The sequence below is a fragment of the Sebastes umbrosus genome, chromosome 4, assembly GCF_015220745.1.
Source record: "Sebastes umbrosus isolate fSebUmb1 chromosome 4, fSebUmb1.pri, whole genome shotgun sequence".
In the NCBI taxonomy this organism is placed as follows: Eukaryota; Metazoa; Chordata; class Actinopteri; order Perciformes; family Sebastidae; genus Sebastes; species Sebastes umbrosus.
In genome coordinates, this window is record NC_051272.1 from 6756524 (window position 1) to 6777123 (window position 20600).

General features: G+C 37.9%; 1 protein-coding gene and 1 long non-coding RNA gene across 2 annotated transcripts in view; one reads left to right on the plus strand and one right to left on the minus strand.

Moving 5' to 3' along the window:
• The first annotated feature begins 905 nt into the window (after window positions 1-905).
• swap70b (switching B cell complex subunit SWAP70b) overlaps window positions 906-20600 on the plus strand; it is a 37254-nt gene continuing 17559 nt past the window's right edge. The window contains exons 1-6 of the mRNA XM_037766546.1: window positions 906-1129; window positions 4447-4587; window positions 15516-15689; window positions 18079-18306; window positions 19294-19440; window positions 19715-19823. Coding sequence (XP_037622474.1) covers window positions 1034-1129; window positions 4447-4587; window positions 15516-15689; window positions 18079-18306; window positions 19294-19440; window positions 19715-19823 — 895 coding nt within the window. The 5' untranslated portion in view covers window positions 906-1033. The remainder of the gene's footprint in view (window positions 1130-4446; window positions 4588-15515; window positions 15690-18078; window positions 18307-19293; window positions 19441-19714; window positions 19824-20600) is intronic.
• LOC119486449 overlaps window positions 18191-20600 on the minus strand; it is a 68779-nt gene continuing 66369 nt past the window's right edge. The window contains exon 6 of the long non-coding RNA XR_005206533.1: window positions 18191-18319. This is a non-coding gene — a long non-coding RNA (uncharacterized LOC119486449). The remainder of the gene's footprint in view (window positions 18320-20600) is intronic.

A 20600-nucleotide genomic window follows, 5' to 3' on the forward strand; every position in this document is an offset into this window, starting at 1 on the left:
AAAATAGTCATAGCATAGTATGTTGAAAAAAAATCATTAAAAAAAGTCATACTATAATATGTCGAAAAAATTCATATGAAAAAAAAAGTCATTGTATAGTATGTCGAAAAATGTCATGAAAAAAGTCTTATTATAGTATGTTGAAAAATTTCATATGAAAAAAAGTCTTAGTATAGTATGTCGAAAAAAATCATAAAAAGTCATAGTACTTTGAAAAAAAAGTCATAGTATAATATGTCTAAAAGTTTTATGAAAAAAAGTCAAACTACAGTATGTCAAAAAATTTCATAAAAAAGTCATAGTATAGTATGTCAAAAAAATTAATTGCGAAAAAGTCATAGTATAATATGTCGAAAAATGTCATGAAAAAAAGTCACAGTATAGTATGTTGAAAAATGTCATTGTATTCGACAGACTGTACTTTGACTTTTTATTTTTGTTAAACTTTTTTGACATAATATACTAAGACTCTTTCATGACATACTATTATAACATGACTTTTTTATCTTAACATTTTTAGACACACTATACTGACTTTTTTTCACATACTATACTATTACTTTCTAAAAACATTTTTTTTTACAGAGTATACTCTGACTTTTTTATGACTTTTCGACATACTATACTATAACTTTTTTACAGTGGAGTAGAAGTAGAAAGTGGCATTAAAAAAAGACTAGTACCTCTAATCTGTAGCCTATTGAAGTATCCTCCAGTACTAGTAAATGTACTTAGTTTCATTCCACCTCTGGTCTACAGTTCCAGCTCAGCAGGAGGTTTTGTAGACATTACATAAACCCATAACGTGATGAAAACACACATTAGTTCTTGGTGTTTGTGTGTTTTCCTCGCTGAGAGGTGCTGCAGCTCTTCCATCATAATCACACTGAGTGTCTGACAGCGCAGTGCGTCATGTGACTTTTCCTCATCGTGTCCAACAGAGAGCTCAGACTCTCAGAGAGGAAGCGAAGAGGAGTCGCACACACAACCACAGAGAGAAGAAGAGAACAGAAGGGAGTTTAATCTCAGCATTATGGCTCTAAGGGAAGAACTGTTAAAGTCTATATGGCACGCGTTTACATCTCTGGATGTGGACAAAAGTGGGAAAGTCTCCAAATCTCAGCTGAAGGTAAGTTTATTTACTTTTACGCATGTGTTTGTGGGAGTCTGAGATGGTGTTTGGTCGAGCAGGAAACTCTCCCACCACTGGGGTTAATGTTTGCCATCTTTTTAGTTTATTACATTTAAAAACATCTCTGTTTTTCATGGTGTAAAATCACAACTGAGCTTCTGTTTGAGCACTCAGCAGCAGAGACGCACCTGTTTCTCCTCACACTGATTGATCCAAGTAAATAGTGCCACTTCAGCTTGTTTCCAGAGAGAAAAAACAACACAACAAAAAGTATAAATTAGATGAGGAATATTGGAGTAAAACCACTGAAGGTTAAATGAAGAGTTTGTAGGAGTTTTGAAGTCATTAGAGTATTACTTTGTCTGTGTTTGAGGTTAAAACTACCATCACAGGAGGCAGCAAAACAGCACCAGGAGTGATAAAGTGATGCTAACAGAGATAATAAAAGCCTTAAAGTAGCCAGTACAAACTTTCTTTATATGGTTTCTAATAACATGACAGGATAAACAGTGTTGGAGGAAGTACTCTGATCCTTTACAGTACAAGTACAGGTACTATAAAAAATACTGTTACAAGTAAATGTCCTGCATTGAAAGCGTAACTTCAGGAAAATGTAGTTAAAGTATTAAATCACTTTTTAAAACTCACTTTTTTAGAATTGTTTTTCTGTGATTATAGTTATGTTTTATGACATTTTAGTTGTTTTATTCTCTGGGTTTTTATGTGGTTAGTTATTGGCTTTATATTTCATTATCCTTGTGTTTTAAATGTGTTATCTTTTTATTGTAAAGTGCTTTGTAACTGTGTAAACACTATGTAAACATGGCCACTGTGACTGTTATATATTATATCATTAGATTATGTGAATTGAGGTGGAGCTATTTTTTTTAACTATTTTGTATCAGACTGCAACTAATGATTTCTTTCATTATAGATTAATCTGATTATTTTCTCCATCAATCGATTGATTGTTTGATTTGTAAAAATTCTGAAAATAGTGAGAAATGCTCATCACAAGTTCTCAGAACCCAAAGTGACACCTTCACAATGCTCACTTTGTCCAACCAACACTCCAACCTCAACATTATTAAAATAATTAACAGGAAAAGCTGCAAATCGTCACATTTGTGAAGCTGGAAACATGAGATATTTTGCATGAAAAATTACTAAACGATTATCGAGATAGTTGCAAATTATTGTTCTGTCAATAGACTCATCATTTCAGCTCTACTTGAACATTTTGATATGTTTTGTGTGCAAAAATGTTAAGTTGTAACGTAACTAAAGCTGTCAAAAGTACAATATTTCCCTCTGAGATGTAGCAGTGGAGTAGAAGTATAAAGTGGCGTGACTCAAGTAAAGAACAAGTACCTCAAATTTGTACTTAAGTACAGTACTTACACAGTAATTAGCCTTCATGTCAGAAAGTGTTCTCAGTTTGGGAACGTGCTAATTGGAGCATTGACTCGTATTCATGCCAGGTATTTTCACCTTTTGTGGCCTTTTGGGGGGAAACTAGTTAAATGTATTGTTCATCGGGAGTAAATTCGGTATCTGTATCAGTGAAAAACAAAGTAAACTTTTTTTTAATTTCCTGTGGATAACTCTCAACGTGTATACAACTTCATGACACACCCACATAGTTCCAGCTCTGTGCCAGCCAGACATTGTTCAGCAGTTTAGAAAATAAATCAACAATAAAGGTCAAACGTTTTGAGGTCAGCTGCCTCTAAAGAGGAAAGGCAGATTTTTAGTTGGATTATTTTGCACCAACACTGGACCAAGCTAAGACATGTTTATGTGTTGAAAGAGGTGAAACTCCCTCTTCTCCCTCATCATTCTAGTGCTGACACCATACTTTACGAAAAAATGTGTGTTCACCGGAACATTTGATTGACAAAGTATTTCCTAACATGTGTTGGAAATCTACCAAAATGAGGGTCAGATTTGTCTTTTAAATAACTTTCCATTTACTGAAGTAGCACTGATTTAATGTATTATTTAAGATAGATACTCCTTCCATAAAGACAGACGATGCAACCTGAAACTACTCTGCCCAGTCAGGTGAAACACTGCTGAGTATAAACACCTGTTAGTAAGAGGAGGTTACTGAACCTTGATAAGAACACATACTGTACTTAACATAAAAACCTGCATTTTAGAAGAAAAGGAGGTTTAGTTTCGTACTCGGTGAAGCAAAGGCTGAGATATCCTGAAGCTTTCTGTTAGAAGACTGAGAAGACATTATAACATTTTTCATTTCAAGATGTGTGGTGCTCCTCATGGTGAGGAAATTGCCTCTTTAAGTCCTTTTGCTTTTTGTATCCTAACTCTTAGTGTTAAACAATACATTTAATTAGTTTAGAGACAGAACATTAATCAGAGTGTTTGTTTATTAAGTCATTCATCAAGCAAAAATGCCCAAAATTGTTGATTCCAGCTTCTCAAATGTGAGTCGTTGCAGATTTTATTTGTCTCATACGATAATAAACTGAATATTTTGGGGTTTTAGACTGTTGGTCGGACAAAACAAGACTCCTGAAGACGTCACTTTAGTTTGTAGGAAACTGGGATTGTGGGCTTTTCTCAGTATTTTCTGATATTTTATAGACTAAACGATTCATAGAGAAAATAATCACCAGAAGAGTTGCAGCCTGACGTTTAATGCAGCTCAAGACTACAAACTTTAAACAGGAAACCTACGTTACAAACTTGTTGGCTGTGGAGTTTGATGTGAGCATTTACCAGGCTGGGTGGGTTTAACACAAGTTGCTATTGAGTAGCATTATGGGAAATGTAGGATCCAGTGTTTTTGGAGCTTGATCCATATAAAGGAGTAAACGTCAGGGTATCTCAGTCTCTGCTGCAACATAACAACGCTAGAGTTCTCTTTCAAGGTCTTCCTTTTTCTCCTTTTCTTGGAAAATAATCAGTTCCTCAAATACAAACACTGGTATTATTCTCCTCAAGTATCTCAGTGCTACTTAGTAAGTTATTTAAGTCCTTGGGTGAAGAGGAAACTTTACAGATGAAATCCTTTTGCATCATTTCCTAAATAATGAACACTCGAGCTCTGGGAAATTGTGACGGGCATTTTTCAACTAAATAATGAATCCGTTTATTGAACTAATTGTTCAAACTCGGGCTGTCAATTGATTGCGTTATTTCGCCTCCTTCCCTACAAGCTAGTGTGACATGGTTGGTATCAATGGATTCATTAGGTTTTATAGTTTCATTTGATGCCAGTATAGCCCTAGTTCTAACTACAGCTAATTTAATCAATGATAAACAGAAGTTGTTTCCCATCATTCCAGGTGCTGTCCCACAACTTATGTACAGTGATGAGGATCCCACATGACCCCGTGGCGCTGGAGGAGCACTTTAAAGACGACGACGAGGGTCCCGTCTCCACCCAGGGATACATGCCGTACCTGAACAAGTTCATCCTGGATAAGGTATTGAAACATGTCAGATAATACCATAAATAAATGCCACAGAAATTGGAGTTAAAAGGTTCACACTCTGTACATCATAACTGACAAGTACCACTGATTTCTCTGTATGATAAGAGGAAACGGTCAGTGAGGTTTCTTTTGGGAATAGTGAGTCACCGATCTGTGACTCTTCATCTCTTTATATGGAGAATGATACATTATCAGGAGTACAAAAAGAGAAACTTGGCTGAGAGGATTCTCTGCAATCACTATTCGGGCTTAAAAAAGCAGCTACCACCTCCTCTACTATGTGTTATTCTTCTTCATGAATTACAGGTGACCATGTTTAATTATAATATTCTCCTAATAAAACACTAGAGTTGAGCAACTGAGGCAGAAAAGGATGGCGCTCTTTTTTTTTGTTGTAGAGATGCAAATACATTAAGTATCAGACCTCTGTCGGTAAAATGTGATTTTAAGTATGCTAGTGCATAAATAATGTTCCAATTGAACCTATTTAAATGTTATTTGTTGTCTCATGACGCAGCAGATCTTCATTGACGAAGCTGGTAACAAACTATGTTATCAGACTATAGAAGTCCATTGATTGACGTGCAGTATTATTAGTTTATTGTGCTGGTGACGAACTCTTTTGTGTCCCATCAGTCATTGTGCTCTGCTGAGCTCAGACAGCAGCACAAAACCAGTTATTGAACGCCGAGTCGGCTCATTCAGCTGCCTCAGTCAGTCCCGCAATGATGATGTCATAACGGGTCACTGCATGAATGGTGATTGTTTATTGATGAATCGTGACGAGTGATTGTGATAAGCAGCGAATGAACTCTAGTAGAATTCCTGCTGGCTGGTTTGAATTCTTGTCGTGTGTCGTCATAACGTTCCAGAAATAGCAGTTGCTGAATGTCTATTGCTGTGACAACCGGTTTGGAAATCTGTTGTCATGACTAGACTCCTGACGGTTGTAGAACTTTTGACCTTTTGGTTTTATATACTTCTTTTCTCGACACAAGTCGTCCAACTGCCCGGTCCACATGTATACGTTTTGGCCTCTTGTCCATACGCAAATGGAGTTTTAGGTCACTAAAATGGAAGATTTATGAAGACGCCTTCTAAGGTGAAGATTTTTCCCAACTCCGGTTACTTAAACTGCGTTTCGATCCACAGTCGATCTACATAAACCGTACTCCCTGCTCCCTTCTCCCTGTTCAGGGAATGTCAGTTTAGGGAACTTCCCTAAAAAAACGTCACCAACGCAGACATCACTTCCTCCGTGTGTTGGTAGGCTAAAGTAAACACCTTATTGACCTGTTGGTGCTACTGTGGAAATGTTACACTACTGAAATATATTATTGAATATCTCCTGCTGGGACCCTGAATTAATAGTTGGTTATCAATGACGTTATCGTTAAACTCCACAATACTCAGCAAACAGGGGCTCGAAAATGCCGAAGTAGTGTAGACGCTAAGCATAAACGTAGCAAACGTTATGCGTTTTAAAACGAAAACGTATTAGTGTAAATGTAGCCCTAAACGGAGACGACAAAGGTTTCAAATATATCTGTATACGTGTAGACGGGGCTTTAATCCTTAGTCCAGCAGTCAGTCAGCGATTGTTGTTTTAAAGAGAACCCTTCCATGATTATGATCATTCGTTAGATTGAGCATCTGCCACCGGAATAATTACAAAGCAAAAAGAAATCATGATAAGACAATTTCTATGTCTACTTTCTTATTCTGTCTTTAAATGATGGATCTTCTAGTTTAATCTGTAAATGTTGGCTACAGTTTGGAAAGTCTGTCAGAGGATTTATGTGTCTGAGAGACGTCCTCTTTACGAGCTGTGTAACCCTTTATTTAATCAGGTACTCTCAGAAGTTTAGACATCACTAAAAACTCCTTTATGATGTTTTAAATGGATTGTGGCACTTTCCATGTGACATCCTGGTTTAGTCCTGCCTCCGTTTTTACGATAAATCTGTTACACAATAAAACTTTCCCTCAGAGAGATCTTAACAGTGCATTGTGTGAATTTCCCCCCGGTTGGATTTTGTCGACGTTTGTCACGATCTCATGGTCAGTGGTGAAACTTTTTAACCAGAAATGATTCGACTGCCCTTTTTTTCATTCGAGACTGTAAGAATCAGCAAGTTTTGAGCAACTTCAAGGTTGTTATCTTTAATGTGACCTCAGTAGTTCCTTGTTCTGGCTCTGGAGACATTACCACAGTAGGTAGATTCAAAGAAAGTTGTACAACGTGTTTAACCGCCAACGACATTGCGCGAGTTATGTCTGTGTGTGACGCAGCAACACACAATTTAACTCCTTAACATACAGTGCCCTCTTTTTCCCTTTTAAGTCGTTAAATCGTCTTGTCTGAAAGCATTGTATATACTGAATATTCACTGAAGCTACATGATGGTTACTCTTATGAAACTTTGGGACCTACACTAGAGTTATAAATAAAGTTCTGTAGGTTGAAGCTAAATTTGTCTGCACAGCGTGAGTTTGTAATGACCGACTCCTGGTGGGTTAAACTGCACTCTCCTCTTTAACAGGGACGCCTTTCTTTAAGGAAATATAGGTTCAGGAAGACATACATGACGTCATGTACAGACGTCAATAACCCCCCCTACCGCCACCACCACACACACTGTTGCGTACTTTTCCATACACACTCATACACAACCATCCCACCCACCCATTGAAGTGGAGGTGACCGGGCCGCGGAGAGCGAGGAGGGCGTCGGTCAGTACATTCAACTGCTCTCACTCCTGAGGAAACTCCACCCGGTCACACAAGGAAACTGTGTATGTGTGTTCATGTACTAAAAAAGGCTGGACAACAGGAGTCCTATTTTATACGTGAATGGAGTTGCTTTAAAAAAAAACTACAAAAATATAAACAGAAACTAGAATTACCATCTCTACACCTCCGCCAACTAGTCAAGTTGCAGTTTACATCCATGTCTTTCCAAAAATGTCATCACTTCATCATTTTATCCTATTAGACATTTGTGTGACGTTGTCATAATTAAAATATGAATTCTTGAGTTATGGCTAAAAACAGGTTTTGTGAGGTCACAGTGACCAATCTCTTATCAGTTCATCCTTGAGTCCAGAGGCTGTATTCGAAACCATCTACTACATACTACTGATGAACAGTGGAATGTAGTATACAGTACATACTGCGTTCCTCAGTAGTATGCAGTATGCTAGGCCAGGCTTTAGCCTCTAAACCAGCTCTTAAAGCATTGGACAAAAAAACGAACTTGTACCACGACTGCAGTATCATCCAAAAATACAACATTGATTTTTTTGAGGGGTTTATGACCAATGTTTGTTTACTTTATAAGATAGTGACAGGTTTAGCTCCATCACACCTTAAACTATTTATTCTAACAGCTCATGGTGCAGTGAGACAAACAGGATCATCAACAAGGGGAGACGCTAAATATAAAACATTGATTGACAAAATTTAGTCAACCTGCTTTTTCAGTTACAGCAACAAAATAGTGAAATGATATCCCTACAAATATCAGAGTAATGTTAAAAAGGGTCACGTTGTCTCATCGAGTATCTCTCTGCCCTGTCAGAAAATGTTTGAGCAAATGTTTGATTCGCTATCTAATATTGTAAAAACTGCCAATATTCAAAATCTACTCAGTTGATTTCTCGCCTCAAAATTTTTTTTGATGTGAATTTAGTGAAAAATGTAATAAAAAAACAGCAGTTTTTGGCTGCTGTTGTTGTTGTTGTAACCGCAGCCTGTAGCACTCCAGCCCTTTGCATTGTGGGATACAGTAGGTGAAGTAGACTGGTTCAATGCATACTGGAGACTTTTTCCAAATCAGTACAACATCCGGGTATTTTTCGGCATACTGTAGATTTAGCTTTTGTTTGCATACTACATTCTACATTTTAGCCAAAGACTGTTGATTTGGCAGCAGTGACGCTGAAGCTCAGGACTCAGCACTTTGTGGTTTGCTGGAGCTGACACAAGTGATCCTCTGTGACCCTGAAATACCAACAATCACTCATCACAACGACCAGCTGCAGACCTGCTTTACTTAAACATCACATTGTGGTGCTCGTTTTGTTTCTCTTTACATATTTTGGGGTCATTTGTTTGGCAGTTGTTCTGATATTTCTGATATATTCCTATCCTCTTCTTTTATATTAAAAATTAAACTAATTCAGTCTTGAGTGCGAGTTACAAATCTTATTCTGACTCTGCACTTGATCATTTTACTTTCAAAACTGTGTTTATAATGTTTCTCCATAGCTGACAACAAGTTTAACATTTTACCGGTCAAATAATCTGCTGCTGTAGCCCATCTGCTTCAAGGTTCGAAGTGTTGTGCGTTCAGAGATGGTATTCTGCATACCTTGGTAACGAGTGGTTATTTGAGTTACTGTTGCCTTTCTATCATCTCGAACCATTCTGCCCATTCTCCTCTGACCTCTGACATCAACAAGGCATTTCCGTCCACACAACTGCCGCTCACTGGATATGTTCTCTTGTTCGGACCATTCTCTGTAAACCCTAGAGATGGTTGTGCGTGAAAATCCCAGTAAATCAGCAGCTTTTGAAATACTCAGACCAGCCCGTCTGGCACCAACAACCATGCCACGTTCAAAGTCATTTAAATCCCCTTTCTTCCCCATTCTGATGCTCGGTTTGAACTTCAACAAGTCGTCTTCACCTCGTCTAGATGCCTAAATGCATTGAGTTGCTGCCATGTGATTGGCTGAGTAGCTAACTATCTATAGCTGTATATGATTATCCTAGAGGTCACCACAGGTCATTTTATACAGTGAGGTCAAGTTTAAAAAAATGGTCTCACTACAATGAAATGGCTACTATGGGGACTAACATCATCACACATGAATACAGTTGGGCTCATTGGATCCACCAGAGTCTCAGCTTTACAGTGATACCCAATTTATGTATTTCAAGACTGTTTAGGGACCCCAGTATGCAGAGATATTCAAACACATCGTTTTTAGAATAGGCGAAAATAACACATTAAACCGCATTCAAAACACTGCATGGTTTTTGCCCCAAACTGCATGTGATTATCATAAAGTGGGCATGTCTGTAAAGGGGGGACTCGTGGGTACCCATTGAACCCATTTTCATTCACTTAACTTGAGGTCGGAGGTCAAAGGACCCCTTTGAAAATGGCCATGCCAGTTTTTCCTGGCCAAAATTTTGTGTAACTTCGTAGCGTTATTGCGCATGCTTCCCGACAAGCTAGTGTGACATGGACCAATGGATTCCTTAGGTTTTCCTAGTTTCATATGATACCATCACTCTATCTTGAAAGCTCAGAGTGGTAAGAGGACAACCGCTCCAACACCTGCAGATTGTTTTGCTAATTTTGTGCTTTGAAGCATTTAAAAACTTGTACTCAATTCCCCTTTTTAAAAATGACTTTCATTTCCTAATCACATCTGAACACTCGTCTGTCCCCGTCACTGCGGGTGAATATTTCATTTGCAACAAACCCTGAAACCCATTAAATAGCTGACAATCCTGTTCAACTGGTAGCAAGCCTTTTTAATTGTCGTCCAACCCGACACCACTTTGTTTTCTTTTTAGTTTTGCTCTGTGGAGTTTCTGTAAAATGCTACCGCAGGTTTCGGGATGCAGGAGATAAGGCTGGATCCTGAATCCTAATGAACATGTGGCCGTGGAGAAGGAGGGGAGGCAGCGCTGACAAGGCTCTCATTGTTTAAGTGTAGCGAGAGAGAGAGAGAGAGAGAGAGAGAGAGTGATTGATGGAGAGAATGAGGGAGGGATAGAAAAAGACAGAGAAAGCCAGCGAGCCATGAGGACAAAGGAAATCAAGACGAGCATGACACAACAACGTTAGACGAGGAACAAGCTTCACTGCTGTCATCGAGCCAACGTGTTGAGTCATTCAGAACCACACGTCTAAAACCAGCAAGCCACCTGAACACAGCCATCATCATCATCATCATCATCCTCACATTCATGCTGTTGAGTAACGACAGGACGACAGACTTTAGTTTTGAGTTGGTATCTAACGTCAGAGCGGTTTGAAATGTGATGACAGAAGAGTGTTTTTACAGCGGCATGCTAGCCTTAATTAAAAGTGACACTCCACCCAAAATCTATCTTTAGTGTCAAACCCCACCTGTAGATTCAGAGGAATGTAACAGCAGCAGTGTTCAGCTTGACTTCATGTCGGTGTCGAGTTTTATTTTGTCATCCCAACGAAGAAAAATAGTTTAAAATATACAAAAACATAAAACGTCTAAAGTGTGCGGTAACGATGGATTCTGATGCCGACAGTTTTTCACGTCGGAATAAAAGAGTCAAAACATCCGTTGAAACTTCTCAAAACACTCCTGCAGTATTATGAATTTTTTAACTTCAGAATTTATTAAATCGAAGTCTTCAAAAGAAAACTGCAAGTCTTTCAGGTTCCTGGATGGTCACCATTATGATGTCACTACACTTGAACATGTTCCTTTTAAAGCTGTGTTAATAATGTTTCTACACAGCTGACACAAAGTTCTTAAAATGGGCTGCAAAGTTAACGCCACTAATTTCTTTAGGTGGCAACGGGCTCAGATTTAAAGCTAGAGTGAAGATACTGGCATCATATGAAACAACAAAACCTAAGAAATCCATTGGTACCAACCATGTCATACTATCTTGTTGTGAAGGAGGCTAAATAACACTCCAAACTTGCGCTAAATATTGGGGAGGAAAAACTGGCATGGCCATCTTCATAGGGGTCCCTTGACCTCTGACCTCAAGATGTGGGAATGAAAATGGGTTCTATGGGTACCCACGAGTCTCCCCTTTACAGACATGCCCACTTTATGATAATCACATGCAGTTTGGTCAATCTAAATGCTAAATGCAGTACCTGTGAGGGTTTCTGGACAACACTTGTCATTGTTTTGTGTTGTTAATTGATTTCCAATAATAAATTTATACATACATTTGCATAAAGCAGCATATTTGCCCACTCCCATGTTGATAAGAGTATTAAATACTCGACAAATCTCCCTTTAAGGTACATTTTGAACAGATAAAAAATGTGTGATTTAATTTGCGATTAGTCATGGACGATCATGTGATTAATCATGATTAAATATTTGAATCGAATGACAGCCCAACACAGTACACAAAGTTTTTCCTTTAAAGTCTTGAGTCAAGTCTCAATATTCTCATTTTTGTAACCGAAGTCTGGCTTGAGTCCCGGTCTCAAGTCTAAGTGTAACTTCTGTGCACTTCCTTGCCAGTTTATTAGCTGAAACTGATCCTGTCTGAAACAACAACCTTCCTGTCAATCCTACTTTCATGAAGGTATAATGTTTCAGATTCAGGTTGTAATTTGTGGTGCTGTTGAACTGGATTGTGTTTTGAACCGTTTCTAATATTCAGTTGTGTACACTGTATTTACTTATATTTTGGGGAAACGATGCTTGTTTTGAACATGCTGAGCATTTGGACGGAGAGCAGAGAAGTAGTTTGTGCTGCAGGAGTGATTTGAGAAGTGCTGTGAAAAATTAAAATGAATTGTAACTGATTGACTGAATTCAAGCAGAACGCAGCTACAGATTTATTTTGGAGGAGGTTATTAATAATTGAAGGACTGAACTAGAAATGTTTTACAGCTAACTTTCGAGACTACAGGAGTCACTTTAACATCCAACACAGGTTTCCACACAGGGACTCACTCTTAAATTAACACAATAGAGAGTTACATCAGATCCTGTGTAGCTTTAGAAAAGTTCACTCGTAGTGCAGTTTATTCACTCGAGCTGAACGTCTCTCACTGAGCACAGAACATAATCAAACAATCGTGAGAGAATTCAGGATATTTGAGTTCATTAAGGTTAATTAACTCATTTCTTATTGGGCAGCTTTACGTTGATGTGACATCACAGGTCAGAACTTCAGCTGTAAATGGAAAGTTGGGAAACTCTTAGTGACACAATGAACACAGATAATAAGCCTAAAAACACTACAATCACCATATAAATATCGTAAATTTAGATTCAGTTTTAAAAGAATTAACATTACAGATTTAAGGTTTTTAAAAATAACTGGATTGCCTTGAGTGTATTGTACTTAAAAAATATATATAGATTAATATATACAGCAAATTCATCAACATGCTTCAGCTGTCTTCACTCAAGGATCCAGATGAGAACCCTGTGATGGAGACTTAAAGGTGCTCTATATGATATCTGGAGCATTAATAAAGCAGCAAACAACTATTGTCTATGTAAAGATATAGTGGAGTAATGTCTACCTGAGCTGAGAATGAAGTCTCTCTCCTTCTGTCTGTGTTGTAATCAGAGCTTCTCCGTGTTTTGTTGACATCGTTGGGCCGGCTGCGCGTGCTTTTAGTGCATGTTAGTGCATGTGAGCGTGCCCCACTGGCTAGCTCACGGCTACTGCTCTCAAGGGCGGTTACTGTGCCCAACTGACGGCACTGTTGGTGGAAGCGTAGCACCTACGCTCCGGTCCCCCCCCCCCCAGGTTAACACTGTTAAGCTTCGGTTATGCTTTCTGCAAGGACGGCCGCACGGACATGAGCTGACGTGGAATTGTGACTTTGGATCTTATATAGTGCAAAAACCTCCCGCATGGAACTCCCGCGAAGTGACGTGTCTGACGGTGTGATATAATTTTGGCTGTACAGACAATTGCATAAATCAAGCTTTAGCTCTGTCAGCAGTGTTGCCTTTGTTTGCACCATTAGCGCTGTTAGCATCGTTAGCTACGAGCCGCCGGCTTAGCTGTTGCCATGTTGAGAGCCGTGCGGAGGCAATATAAATGCTCCCAATCTCGCATTAAGCACCTTTAATTGATTTGATGATTTTAGCTATGAAATCCAATTTCATTTCATACCCTCTAAACAATTCTCTGTTTTTCTTATTTAAAGTTTACTGAACAAAAGTTAGAAATTAATTGAAAAGACCCTTTAATTTAATCTTCAGTGTAGTGCGGGAACCTGGAGGTGGTTGTTGATATTATAATAATAATAATAATAATAGTGCACTCCTGATACCTTTACAATACCTTCCTAGCTTCAATTCAAATAAACTGTTACAGAAAGTTGTTCATTGTGCAATGATACAAGAGCAAACGTTGTATGATGAACAGGTGATTTATTTGTTCATGTTTAAGCACTGATTCATGTTATTGCTGCTCGCATACTTATCTGTTTCAACTGTTATTGAATAAAATACTATTATGTTATCATGATGTGTCCGTTCATGTGTGTAAGAGAACATGTCGAGCAATGAAACTAGGTTCTGCATTAATGGCTGCTCAAACCACAACCACATTGTTTTATTCTAATAGTGTGTGTGTGTGTGTGTGCGTGTGTGTGTGTGGGGGGGGGTTAAAGCCAAACTTAGACAGTAAATGTGACGCTCGGTGAGTTCAGTTTCAGGGTTCGCTTCATGCTCAGATCGGTGAGCGTTGGGAGTTGTTTTGTTGTGTTTTTTTTGTTGCTGGTGGCTTGTGTGACTGCCAGCAGGACGAGATGTGCTCCTCCAGCCAGGAGTCTCCATGGAGACGCTCCTGTTCAGCGGCTCGAGGAGAACATTTCCCCTCCACAGCACTGATTGTACCTTTTTTTTCAAGAGCCTTCCTCCCATTTCTCTCTGGAATTTTAACCCTAGAGAGTCTTTTTTTTATCTTTCCTTTCACATTTGTTCTGACAGTTTTGCATTGACAGGATTCGTGCCATCAATCTGGGAAAATATACTGCCATCATATATAAATATATCATAAAAGTGTTTATGTGGTATTCACTGGTGGCTCAGCATGCCAAAGTTACACTCTGTGTATTCAGCATATTGTGCGTTGGAGACATTTTGTTCGCCATCCCTTCTCTCCTGCATATGTTTCAAATATTTAACAAGCTAACATATTTAAAAAGTAATATTAATTTGGTACCACTTTCTAATTCACCACCCTTTATTCAGTGTCTATCATTTTAATAAGCTGTAAACATTAATAAGAAATATTGGGTTGCCAGGTTGTGAAGAAATCCATTTGGCTGGTGTTTATTTGGTAATAATAGTTATCGCACATAATATATCACTAACATAGTACTTATATTTATACCACAGTCTATACTGTATATATTGGATCGATAATGTATACATTCATATTCATATCATTCCTCCAGCTGTTTATTTATTATAATCTCTTACTGTACTTAAGTACAATTTTGAGGTATTTGTACTTTACTTGCATATTTCCAACTCCACTACATTTCAGAGGGGAATATTGTACTTTTTACTCCACTACATTCATTTGACAGATATAGTTACTAGTTACAAGGACACTGTGTGACGGTATAAACAGAATTATGACATTGACGTCTCAGAAAATCTATTGATCGTGTGAACAAAAGTTATTATTTTATTGGTTGGTTTGTTTTTTTCGGCATCTGAAATTTGCAGAAATCGAAAAGCTGCAGGTAAAAAAAACACCAACATTTGGTGCAGATAGGCTCAAAGAGATTGATGGGTTTGAATTTTCAAACTGGCATGTGATTTATTCAATTGAATTATTTGCATTAGGTCTGAAAATCTTTTTTTTTATCGTTAAATACTGAATAGTATCTTATCTCTTTGTGTCTCTTTAAAACTATTCAAATGGGCGAAATGAAGGCAGAATCCAAGACTCACTCTTCAGCTCATAACTAAAAATATGAAACTCGTGTGCTTCACTTTAAAGGTTAAAAGCCAAAAAAGATTTGGACCCACTGACCAACATGTTTCACTGATGGAAACGTCAGCAGAGGGAATGTTTTCCAGCTCCAGATGTTTTCTATCTGTGTCTTCTGTCTCTTTACAAACTGAACTGTTTCCTTTAAAAAACTGACTCACCAGAGTTGTTGTCGTTGTCGTTCTGCTCTGCTTCAGGTGACGGGGAACTTTGACCGTCAGGACTTCAACAAAATGTGCTGGACGTTGTGCTCCAGGAAGAATCTGGATCAGAGTCAGCTGTTCATCTCCAACGACGACGCCTTCAAGATCTGGTGCATCTTCAACTTCCTGTCTGAGGACAGATACCCGCTGACCATCGTCACTGAGGAGGTGAGAGTTAACGGACCAGGACTCTACTACTAATGCAATGAATTGGTATTAGATTACTTGCAGTGGTGGAATGAAACTATTTACTCAAGTACTGTACATAAGTACACATTTGAGGTACTTGTGTTGAGTACTTTCTTTACATGCCACTTTCTGCTTTAGTTACTTTACAAATTAAGTTTTTTGCACACATTCAGGGAGCTTCTAAAATATGACTCTTTTAAATATAAATTAAACTACCCAATAGTTTATACAAGTACAGCTGAAACGATTAATCGATTAATCACTAAGTCGATTGACAAAAAAATGTATTGGCAATTTTGATAATAGTGTAAGTATTTTTTCGTGCAAAAAACAGGAATTTTATAGTTGCAAATGTAAAAGGAAAATAATGAATTATAAAAATAATAATAATGAATTAATAAATAATAAATAAAAGGAAAAGCAGCAAATCCCGCTGCTTTTCCGTTTAATTATTTAAATGTATTTAAAATATTTTTTATTTTCCGCATTGAGTACTTTCACTTTTAATACTTTAAGTTCATTTACAACTGTATTTTTACAGTGTGGTATCAGTAATTGTACTTTAAATAAAGGATCTAAATACTTCCTCCACTGCATCGTGTCTAATAAATCTATTGGTGACACTTTAATAACAGAATGTCATTTAGTTCTCAGACCTCAAAACAGGCTGTGTTTTGCAGGTATCAATTGCAGCTTCAAATGATATTTCATCTTGTCAAAACATTTGGTGAAGCGGTGCAGATCTACAACTTCTAGCTTCAACAGCAATTAAATAACCGGGGCTTGGGCCAGGTATTGTTCAATATATCGGCGCCAACACAATATCTGACTGTAGCGTTACATTATACCAATACAATACTTCAATACTTTAGTTTGGGGAATATAAACATGCTGTAACTCTTCTATTTTGTTTATGCCAAACAGCTCAATGTATCCGTGTTAAATAAAGAAGCAAAGTCTGTATTTAAGGAAGTTTCCTGATTTAGATCCAGCAATGTCTGATCGAAAAGTAAAGTAAATAAACAAGAATGTGAACGAACGTTTGATGTTCAATAGTCGGACGTCCAGTCCAACCTCAGAAAAACCAATGCTGCTCTCAGTGAAAGCTGCAGTTTGTTGACTGCTCTAAACACTTCAATATTACGTCCTCCAAACTCCAGAACTGTTTAATTTCACAAATTCTGATCTTGAGTCAGTTTTTTAGAACAAGAAAGCTGATTTAAAGGTACAATGAGTAGGATTAGTAACGATCTTGCATCACCCTGAAGGGGTTTATTTCACAACAATGACCCGCTAGCTGTACATCCTCCCACTTATTACACAGCTACTTGCATAAGAAATCAATAATTTGACACAAAAATGGTCCTCCAGAGTTCGACATCAGAACTGCGTCCACAGCAACGGTCTTTTATTCATAGCAACGGTCTGTTATAAAGAAATAACAGGCGGTAGAACGCCGTGATTGACCAATCAGAATCGAGTATTCAACAAAGCCATGTAATAAAAAAACGTAGTGACAAGTTGCCAGATAATAAGCACGCATATCCAAGAGGAAGCTACGAAAATGGCGGACACAGTGCTGCAAAAATGCAAATACAGCGAGGCGAAATGCCAAACGCTCAAAGGTCGTTCCAAAACGAGACAGAATCTGAGGTTCACCCGCTGGCCGTTGAGCCGGATAGGAGGAGCCAACTTCGAATTTTGTGTTTACAAACAAATCCTACTCATTGTGCCTTTAAAGGATCCTAATTCATTCACGATAAACTGGGTACTAACTTTTAAACCGGCCGCGTACTCGCTGATGCATCTCCTAATTTAACATACCGTCCATTTTCCACCAAAAGTTCTTTAAATCGGAAAACACTTCCTCCGCAACGGTTGGTTACTCATCAGAATGGAGGAAGTTATTAATATAAGTGTTCTAAATATAATCAAATTATCATGTTTGTCCGTGTTAACTTCCCACTCCACGCACAACTCCTTTTTAAATGGGCTTTTGTTCATTTCAATATCATACAGATCAGACAGCCACTAACTGTTGTACATTCAGTGTTGAAAAACGTCTGTTGCTTAAGAGCAGAAAAGGAAGTGTCCAGCTTCCTGTTCTTTTACAAACGCTGGAAGATTTATTGTTGGGTATAACAAACATCGGAGCTGAATCACAGGAAGAAGATGTAGATTTATGTGCTCCAATCAGCCCACGTAGAGATGACCAGCAGGAAAAATACAGAACCGGGACAGTTGTCTTCAATATGAACGAACAGTTTTAATAAAAAAGTGGAGCTGTATCGTTGTTTTGCTTGTGTTTGTTGTGTGTGCTCTACCGTATGCTCATGTGTTATTACCCCTCGTGTGTCTCCACGCACAGATTGAGTACTTCCTGCGTAAACTGACGGAGGCGATGGGGGGCAGCTGGGTGGAGGAGCGTTTCGAGGACTACAAGATGCAGCTGAACGCGAAGCAGCAGAGCCTGAACCCCTGGGAGCTCATCATCCTGGTGGGGTCGGGTCAATTCAGCAAGGGCATGGACCGCCAGACGCTCTCCATGGGCATCAACGAGGTCTACCAGGAGCTCATCATGGACGTGCTCAAACAGGTGGGCGGCACACCTGCACAGAATGATGATACGGTCTCTGTAAATGATTGTTCGCTGAGCTCCATCACCTTTGTTACTACGCCTGTTAAACTATCCATTTATAACACAGCACATATTCAGTTTACAATGATAACGGGGATATACGACTGTCTTCGATTTCACACAGAAGTAAACAAAAGCAGGCTTCTTTTTCTAGCCATCGACAAACACTATGGCTCTTTACAGTCTCAACTTAAAGGTTCACTAAAGCCAAGTTCACACTACCAGACTTTCAAAGTCGTCAGATCGCTGTACTGTTCACACTACACAACTTGCTGTCTTGTCATCGGGAATCTTTAAGTCTCGTGGTTTTCACACTACCGGAGACAGGGGGGGTCACACACTACAAGATCTTTCACTGGGAGGAATCCCAGATGAGGTCTCCAAACTATGTTTTGTCACGAAAACACGCAAGAAATACATAGTAAATGACATGATATCATACGCGAGACACATTATAGTGCTGATGCATAAAAGTGTGCATCAGCTGGTTACATATTTTGCAAGAATAAAATGTAAAAGTGCACCAATTAAAAAGATTCATGCACAAAAAGAAAATATGTAAAAAGCTGCAAATAAAATAATAATAATAATAATTAAACACTTCTCCTCAAGACAAACATATATATAACAGACAATGATTGTCAACAGAAGAAATCTGAGTTAAAACAGCCCTTTGCAATACATATAATATACAAGATAAGGAAGTGAGAGTTTGTGGTGATGTGTGGCAGGTCTCTCTATTTTTGTGTTTCTGGGGTTATGTAGAGACTTAAACAGAAAGCAAGTTGATGCAGAAAACATTCACTATTGTCAAAGTGAGCTAAAGAAAGAACACAAGGGTTGAATGTTCTGTAAATTATAATTTTATAATGAAAATCAGTAATGTTAAGAGTAGTAGTTGAGTTTAATTTAACTCGATTCACGTCCTCCTTCGCCTCTCTGCAGGGCTACATGATGAAGAAAGGTCACAAGAGGAAGAACTGGACGGAGCGCTGGTTCATGCTGAAGCCAAACGCCATCTTCTACTACGTTGGCGAGGACCAAGCTGAGAAGAAAGGAGATATCTTACTGGATGGAAACTGCACTGTGGAGGTAAGAACCTGCTGCTTTTTAACAAAACTCCCACTTATCTCTCCGCCTCCTTGCCTTCATAGTGATCAATTTCATATCTGAGACCAGGGTGTGTAAAATATCAGGAATATCACCTGTGACTAATACACAGACCTAAGCTTTAGGTCCAGTCAGCACATTTGAAAACACAAGATATTGATTGTGCGACTGAATTATTGTGGTGTACTCTTCATGTTTGTTTACATTTCTGTATTTATCAACTGGTATAATCTTAATCTGTTGTTTTTCTCTGCAGCCTCTACAAGACAAAGACGGAAAGAAGTGTCTCTTCCTCATCAAGTCGTCACATAAAAGCTTTGAAATCAGCGCGTCGGACAAGAAGAAGAAGCAGGAGTGGATCCAGGGTGAGTAGTGACGCAACTTCAGCCATCATTCCTCTTATTATTTATCATGTTTCAAATGGTTTTATTGAGCCATTATAAATATTTATATTTTTACATACAGTATTTTCTTGTGTCAATGCTCATTTCCATTTATATGAAAGACTTTAAGTTAAAATTATATTGGTGTACATTCACAGATATAAAATGGATGATATAAAATATATAGGATTATATTTTGAGATTGGAACAGTATAAAAAATAAGCATATTAATAGGAGAAAGGAAAACATTTTTTAAATAAAAGAAATATATAAATTAAATTAAAATAAAAGGGATCAAATAAATGTGTATATACAAATATAAATCTATATATATATATAATATATAAAAATAAATCTAAATCTAAGAAAAAGAACATTGATTTCAACCTTTTTCTTCCCCTATCTTCCTTACCTTAAACTCTTATTACCATTATTATTATCAGACTATCATTATTTTATGCTGAAGCTGCAAGCCTCAACGTGGTGATTCATAATGTTTCTCGTTTCACTTCCTACTGCTGCACGAGCACTTTCTGACCTTTTGTTTTTGAATGAAAGACAACTTCTTTTGCTGCATCATCAGTGATGGTGAAGTTTTACTGTAAAATTTACCTAAAAGATTTTTTTTCATTTGAGCTGTTTCAAGTTAAGAAAGAATACTTTGTTAATCTCAATGGAAAATTGAGGAAAAATGGGAAATTAAATTAGGTCTAAATACAGAATACTTGTCCTACATTGCAGTTTTAAAAACTCGGCCA